General features: G+C 47.1%; 1 protein-coding gene across 1 annotated transcript; it reads left to right on the forward strand.

Annotated features, from left to right (window-relative positions):
- Positions 1–5,580: 5,580 nt before the first annotated feature.
- Positions 5,581–6,263, forward strand: LOC4805171 (uncharacterized). The gene has a single exon (XM_001361581.4). The coding sequence runs from the start codon at positions 5,651–5,653 to the stop codon at positions 6,056–6,058; it is 408 nt and encodes a 135-aa protein (XP_001361618.2). The 5' UTR covers positions 5,581–5,650; the 3' UTR covers positions 6,059–6,263.
- The last annotated feature ends 2,341 nt before the right edge of the window (positions 6,264–8,604 follow it).

Genomic DNA, 8,604 nt, shown 5'->3' on the forward strand with positions numbered 1-8,604 from the left:
TAATAATAATAATCACCTACATATGTATACTCCCTCCCCTTCTTAATCCTTAGATTCGTAAGTGTTTATGTTTTTAGGAAAGTTACATATGTTTTTCTTGGGTTCTCTGTTATTGACATTTCAAAAATGAATAAACTTAACTTAACCAAAAACCAATACCATCAAGCGTTAATTTATGCAGTGATAAGCTGTGCTCTTATCAACATTTTGTTGCTGTGGTCGTTGGCTCCAGGTCTGCTTCTGCTTCTGCTTCTGCTACTGTTGTTGTAATGTTAATTTTATTCAAATTTCTACATCGTCGATCTCCGCCTATTGCCTTTTGCTGTTGGCCGCATGCCCAAAGCTGGCTAATCCGTTCGGACAGGGCCGAAGATCCCATTTTAACCCCCAATGGCATCGCCCCGTAATGTATTGACTGGCTTGACAGTTGGCGGATGGTCCCATCAATCAGAAATCAATAAATAACATACGATCGATTATTTGTCAGCGCAACAGGCGCTCAGCAGTCGACAACAGGTGGCAGATACGAAAAAAAAGAGTTCTCTGCGATAGTCCGAAAAATACGGGCCAGCACACGTGTGCCGCCAGAGGGGAACAGTCGCGACGGTTGGTGGGGGGTGGGGGGGAGCAAACGTGCCATGCACACTGGTTTTTGTTGGGTTTTTCGTTGTTTGTGGTTGTTGGTGCCATCAGCTAACTCTTTTGTGATAAGCACTCATATGTGTTGTAGCTCAAAGCTCTTTAGGCAGTCAGAAAATGGGCAGAGGTCGTTACTGCACAAGGTTTTTTGAGCAAGGTGAGGAACTCCCAGTGAGCGATCTGACAATAGTTACTTATTTTGCATGTTGGTTGGACAAAAGCGAGCAAGAGAAGAGTAGTGGGCTACCAAATAGGCAACTCAAAGAACGGGAATGCCTCACCTTGTAAAAATGTACTCTGCTGGTGTACAATCACGCAGGCCAACATGTGTATGTGGGTGTAATGCGGCGTTGCAATCGCATTTGGCTTTTCTCTTATCAGCACAATTCGATGCGACCTCCAAGAGGGGAGTGCAGACTTTCCGTTTGCCCTATGTTTTGTTCTTCAATAATTCCTTTTTAAAGAATTTATGTGTTTGATATAAGATTTCACTTTCATTTGGGGATATTCAACAGTATCAAAATGTGCCCCAACTTCAGGGAACCCGCATATACCCCGCATCTTTAAATTCCAATCTTCATTAAAACTTCGTTAGCATTGAATCAGAAATCTCATTAGTGGCCGTGGCAGCAAATCTAGGTGAGCGAGATATAGGGGACGATACAGAATATCAAATTTCCTATTCTCTCACTCTCTCTCTCTCGCCCAATCTCCTCCCATCATGATGCACGGCTTGCCGCCACATGGCCCTGCATAATGGAAACGCTCAAAACTAATTAGCGCAAAAGCAAAGCCGGAACTGAAGGCATCGTCTACCCTCCCCTTCGGCACTCCTTCCCCACACTGTTTTGGTCGTTTTCCACATTCTCTCTCCCGTCGCGCGTTCATTGGGTCAAAGAGAGTGAGTGGGAGTGCGGTCTCTTCGGTTCTGTTCGCCTGACATGCACGTCTGCGGCTGCTGCTGGTCCGCGTCCATTGGTTGGGTAGGGGCTCGGCTTGGGTGTCTGGGGGCACACACCCCCATCACCCAAGTTTATTACTCATTAGCACGCACAACTGTCCGTCCGTCCCGTCCGGACTGCGGAAGGGAGAATCAGCCGCAGCAGCAGCATAAACTTTTGCTCAAACTTTAGCTCATTTATTAAGAACCGAACCGAACCCCATCCGCACACACGAACTCATGCACATACACACACACACACACACACACACAAAACCGTACGCAGGAACTTTTTCATTAAAATTTCGCTTTCATTTATTAGACATTTTTCTTCTCCTTCAGCACTCTCTCTCTCTCGCCCCTTTCCGGACAGCACCAAACCCGGCACTGCGCCTTATCTTTTGTGGTTTCTCTGCGTTAACAGTTGTTAGTTAGTTCTAACTCCCCCCCAACCCACGCACACACTGTGATTGGAAAGTTCTTTCTTTCATTCGGTCTTTCTTTTGCTCGCCTGCAACGGGACCATTTTCATGTATGGCTTCCGACCGACCCCCCTCCATCATTGAGGGACGACTGGCCCAGGCCAAGCGCCCGTCCGACCGTCCGACCAATATTCCATTTGCTGCTGCTGCTGCTGCTGGCGTTGCTCCCGCTGCTGCCAACGCCGACGCTGCTGCTGCTGTTGCTGCTGTCGTCGTCGTCGTCGTCGTCGTAGTTGCCTGTCGACTATCTGCGGTTTTCTGTGCGCCTGATACTATGCGCCGAGTTAATTGGTTTGCAAACAAATTAACCAACGTGGGTGTGTACGTTTCCTAATTAGCAGCTTTTGTAATTAAATATGCCCGCAGCCATACAACCACAAACACACACACACACACACACATTGGTTGTGGTAGCCGAAAGAGGGAAAGGTAGAGAGGGTGCGTACATATGTGTGTGGGCCCGTACAATGGTATAATGGTTCATGTGACGCACAGCGGCGTCTCTGCCGGGGTTACTTGACTTAGCTAATGAACGCAGACAATAGCATACCAAACCCCTCTCAGCGGACGCCTCAGTCCACCGAAGAGAAGGAAAAGGGAGCGGCTGTGGGCAGAGGGGAGGAGCAGTCGGGTGGCAGCTCTGACGTCCCAAATGAAAATGCATTTTAATTAGGGGTTTTGTTGGCTTTTGTTTTAAGTTCATTTTTGTTCTGCTGCTGGTGCTTTTGGTCTGATTTTGTCGGTGAGGGGGGAATGGGTTTCATTCATTAGTCGAATTGACTCAACGGGACATTGAAAAAGAAGCGAAAACGAGCGGGAACAATGCGAGTCGCGGCAAGGTCCGCGACTCTACTTTATACCCGGTACCCAGGCAGTATATGTACATATGTATATTTACGAGTATGTGAGCTTATGATTTATGTAATTTGTACAATATATTTTATATGTCAGATCTGTCTCTTTTTTCATATTCGCACACCAAAAACCGCCGTTTCATCTCGAGTCCCTCCGCCAGGAGCGAACCCTGCAGGAGGAAGACTGTGTGTGTGAGAGAGAGAGAGAGATATAGTTATTCTCTACGTATCTTCAAAATGGTGAATTGTAGGCCCAGAAATGGGCGTGGCAAAATTTTTAGAGAACATTTTAGGAGTCTGGATACAAAATTTGATTGCTCTAGGCTGGCGTCAAACAAGACGGACGGATGGACATGGCTATATCGACTCGGCTACTGATGACTATTAAGATTATATATACTTTATGGGGTCGAAAACCCTTCCTTCTGGGTGATGCACACATCAACTTTCATCCCAAATCGAATATTCCCCTATACTCCTCCAGTAATGGGTATAAAAAGTTTGGTCAACCAGCGAGTGCACCCAGCCAGACTCTCAGTTGGAGGGGGATACACTACGATAGGCTCTCTCTGTCTCTTTCTCTTAAATGGGCTGTAGTACGAGTACTATCGCACCCACAAGTTCTGCTTTTTGCCAGTCATTATAAACGTTGTTGTAGTTGCTTTATTCGATGCGGACTCGAGTAGACAACAGGCAGTGGCAGCTCGGCAGCCCGGCAGCCCCGCAGCAAAAAAGGGTCCAATTAAAAAACCACGACAATTAACGGGGAGCCAAGTGAGTTAACTTGGCATAAGTGGAATTTTAATTGGCAACACGAGAGAGAGATGGCCGGGAGCCGAGTGACTTGCCGAGTGCCGATAAGTGCAACGCCGTAGAGATTGAGTCTGTGGGGTGGGTGGGGGAGGCGTGTTGCAGAGACGACCCACCGACAGAGCTGGTGGGCGGAGGGGGGGCGCTCCCCAGAGTCCGGGAACGGGGCGGCGGTGGACTCCCGGTAGTTAAGTAAATGAGCATTTTGTTTCACTAATGAACACTAATGAATGCCAGCCAGGGAGACAGCACTTGGATTAAGGCACGGACTCCGCGCTCTCTCTCTTTCTCTCTCTGTCTCTGTGTGTGTGTGTTGGGCCTTTTGTTGGTTTGGGGTTTTGTGTTGTTAATTAATAAACACGAAAGCCCAGAGAGACCCCGTACCTTCCATTGTGGATGTGACTGGGTGTGTGTGTGTGTGTTTGTACCCAGTTTTGAAGGGGTTAAAATAAGCAATTAGTTGGATTTTCGACTAGGCGCACAGAAACGAGCAGACGTTGAAACTGGCAACTGGCAACAGGCGGAGGCAAGGCCAGGCCCGGCCCGGCCCGGCCCGGGCCGACAGGCTGGCAATTCTGCCAGGCCAACAAAACCGAAATGAGAAAGTTTCAAACTGTTGGCCTCCTCATCGTCGTTGTCGTCGTTGTTGCTTCTTCTAACGAGGCAGCGGCGCAGGAGCTTACCCAACGGTGGCATGGGGCATGCGGCATGGGGCAAGGGCACAGCAGAGAACCGAGTATAGGGAACAGCGCAAGAGAAGACTCCCGACGAGGGAGTCCAGCCAGCAGGTAATCCAGCCACGCATCGCCCCGCCTCGCCTACGACACGGGCGACGGGCGACGGGGAGGTGCCTCCGATACCACCTCACCACGGTGGGAAAAAGTTTCTGCTGGTTGTCTGTGCGGCCGGGGCTTGATTAGTGCCGCGATGAGTCGAGCAATTAGCATGGACACGAACCAGAAATGATGAATGGGGCAGCCAGCAGTGGCATGTCGCAGTCTGCGGTTGAGTAAGGTCAGGGATGCGGTATGTGAGATTTTGTGTGTCTGATTAGGTTAGGTTGGTCCTTACGTCTGATTTAGCTGGAATTCCATTACGTTATGATTAAGGAGAGACAAAGCTGCCATTGGTCAGGACTGGAGAGCTCTGTCTTTCGATCAACCTGAAACCCACACAAACCTCAAACTTACTCCAACCCATGAATCGCCCTACAAGGTGCTCTCCCAAACACACTGCACTTAAGTAGGAACTTCCTTCTAGGGCCGCAATCTACTTTCGTAATCAGAAACCCATAGAGTCTTAATTATTCGTACAACCGATCTACAGAACAGAGCTTCCAAAAATAACTGCACAACAAACAACAAACCGAATGCGGCAATGGGGAAACATTCTAATTGAGATCGAGATTGAGAACATACATATGCGAATGAATCACGCTAATCTAGCGACAATCAATTTACGGGTGGGTATATGCATATTTATGTAAGACGCCTATGACAGCTTGGTCGCAATAACTTTCCGGCGAGGGTCGGGTGCCATTGAGCTGTTAGACAAGATGGCTTTATATGGCAAATCGCCAAGCGACGCGCCATTGTCTGCCACCGATCCGAGTGCGAACTTGTGGAGGAGGCGACCTGGCTGGAGACTGACGGTGCAAACCCGTTCGAAAAACAGACGGAAGAAACCGCTCACCGGCGACTTGCCCCTGACGTCAGCGATTCAAATAAGCCAACTATATACTCGTACACAATGTGGGGGCAGGGGTCTGGCTGATCTCTGACTGAAAACAATCATTTACATGACGAGTTTTGCGCTCAAACAAGGTGAAATCATATTTTAGAATACGACAAGCACAGAGGTAGCTCAATCGTGTATTGGAACGCGCAGTGAACACATCGAAACCGGAAAACAGAGATCGAACAGAGATGTCGTTACGCAGGAAAGAGGACTACATACCCATCAAGTGCGAGGGCTGGGACGGCAAGTTCGTCTATCAGGACGGAGCCGTCAACAATGTGTCCAAGGTCCGACGCCACAACCAGAATGTGACCAACACCAACAACTTCTACGGCTGCAACACGGAACCCATTGTCCTGCCCACCGCCTGGGATGGAACTTTCGTGAAGAGCGGCGAGACGCGCATTAAGCCCGAGCGCAATCGCTCCGACGATCAGGACTACTACGATTACAACTCGGATCCGACAGTGCTGCCGACGACATGGAGCGGCGAATTTGTCACCGATCCCAACGATGTGCGCATCAAGCCGGAGAGAAACTTTTCCGATGCCCGGGATTATGCCGAGGCGAGTCGCTTCAAGCTGGTCCAGCATTGAGAGAGGAAGAGATCCCGATTCCGATTCCGGTCCCGATCCCCGTTCTATTTCGTGAGCAAACAAACTAACTCTGCAATCAGTATACGTATTCCCCATTTGTTTGGTTCGGTTTTGCATTGTACTCTAACATAAGCGTTCGTTGTATTTTATATTTTTATACATAGATATTTATTCGTACTCCTAATAAACAAAGCAAAAACTGAAATCATTGCTAGAAAGTTCCGTTGTGCAATCACCTTCAGAGTGATCTGCTGTGTAGGTGTAGGCGTTCCCAGATATTCAAGTGGCCTTTTATGGCGATTTATTGTGATCGTGTTTGCAAATTTCCTTCATAATTATAGCATGTGTTGAATGCCTTCTTGGGTAATCAATATGAGGAAAGATTATTGGTCTGATCGGACATTCAATGAATCATTTAACCTGCAATCTGTTGGATTGTAGAATGTAAATCCCTCAAGCAAATCCCAGAGATCAACAAAAGGCACTTCGTGTGACAGCTATGTAGACTGTCTTTCCATGTATTGTTTTTCCGAATCTTTTTATTAGATAATTGCAATATTGCCCCACTCAAGTGTCGCCCATAAAGTAACCTTGTTAAGTAACCTTTTCGTTTAGGAAATAAAATAATTTTCACTCTTGAGCAAAACCGATACCGGCTGATTTATCTAAAGTCAAGTTTGCTCGACGTACAGCAGCGTCGTCCCGGCTGAATGGAATACATCTCAGAAGAATATTACATAAATTTAACTAATTTACTTACCGCTACGTTGCAGATCGAAATAAATTAATGACTGCGGTTGGACCAAACTCGTAAACTCTTGTAGGTGGTCCCAACATACGCCGAATAAATCATTCACAAGGTTGCTGTCCACCTCGTCCACTCGGATTAAACCAAAATTGAGATACATTATTATTATTAATAGTATTAATAGTTTTAGTATAATAATAAGTAAGTACTGTTCGGGCCAGCCGCCGAAGAATAGATCTTCTCTCTGGGGCTCTCTGGGGCTCTCTGCCGCCGCCACTTCAACAATCCCTTTTGATCTGCCACCGTTCTTGTGTGTGCCACTCGCTGCTTAGTCGAATCAAGGAAAAGGGACCTTTCAATATTACCGCCATTGAAGAATAAAACGCAATCTGTTTGTAGCCTCAAGCTAGACGATCTACCAGGAGCTCATCAACGATCTGTAGATCATTTGAGAACCAACACAAAATGTCAGAACCGATTCCAGGTACCCGCACAGACTAACTCAGGAATGTTAATCCACTCAAAAGGCACCGCATTCCATCCCATACCATTCTCAAAGATCCAATTCCCAGAATTTGGTATCGCATCAGATCTGGGATCACATTTTGTGCGTGTTTTCCTAAGAACATGTTCTATTCATGCATTCCATTATCTCCGGGTAAATGCCTGAGCACAGATCAAAGATCGGCACAGACCACGCATTGAAAACCGATCCTTTTGTGTGGATGGTTCTTGGGTCGGTGCCAGCTTGACACGGGCTGACCGTGTGAAATATTCCAACTGTTATGGCAGCACCCCAATATTGTCAACAGGCCTGCAGCAAAAGCAGTAGGCGATGCCGGAAAAACGGTGGAAAACCAGCACGAGCAGGTAGTCAACACATGTCGTTCCACGAGCAGATGCGTGAGAAATCTTTGATATGGGAAAACGATCCTTTTCTTTGTGGGAAAATTTCGAGAGATGATGGTTTCTTGTAGTCGTTTTTTATCGTGTGAAAATGTTGAAATCTTTGTCAAATTTGTTGAAATAACGACCAGGAGATCAGAAATGCTCGGAGGAGGAGGTCAGCATGAGCCAGTGAGATTGGAGAATAAGGATCCTGACCCAGAAGAATATGTCCTTGCTCAAGACGAGAGTGCAGCTGCGAGAAAGAGCTCAAAAGTCTTTGGAACGTGTGCATTTGTCCACCTCGGTAGAACCGCAGAACAGGTGATCAGCGGTTTTAGTAGCTGAAACCGAAAAGAATTGTAGAATTCTACCTGTTTGTAGGCTTAGAAAATGCAGCAGGCCGTAGCCATTGAATTCGATCTTCCACATAAAAAACGAAGTCATAAAAGTGATTCTTGGGTATTCGTAAAAAACGTGGACAAAGAATGTCGTTTGCAGCCGGAGCAGGTGTGGGAAAAATCTCCATCTGCCTGTTGATCCTAAGCCACTCCGCAGCGTGTGAATTTTCCAGATCACTTGTGGAAATTGAAAACTTTTCTACCAGGCCAACAGCACGAAGAGCAGCACAAGCCATAGAATTTTCCAAAAAGATCGTTCTACCTGTAGACAGTGCCTGGGAAACGGCAGCTGGAACCGAGCACACGATACAGCGATTACCATTTTCCGGCAACCTGTTGCTTTTGAAAAGAGATCCCCTCCCCTTTCCCATAGATGCATTTTCCAAAAAACGGTTCCTTAAAAAATCCAAAAATAATTGTGAATTTCAGCGGGAGCAGCTGCGTGGGAAAATGTCCTCTGTCCGTCGATTCTACACAAGGATCGTGTGAATTTTCCAGCATTATCGGGGAGA

Source organism: Drosophila pseudoobscura, chromosome 3 (genome assembly GCF_009870125.1).
Source record: "Drosophila pseudoobscura strain MV-25-SWS-2005 chromosome 3, UCI_Dpse_MV25, whole genome shotgun sequence".
Taxonomy (NCBI): Eukaryota; Metazoa; Arthropoda; class Insecta; order Diptera; family Drosophilidae; genus Drosophila; species Drosophila pseudoobscura.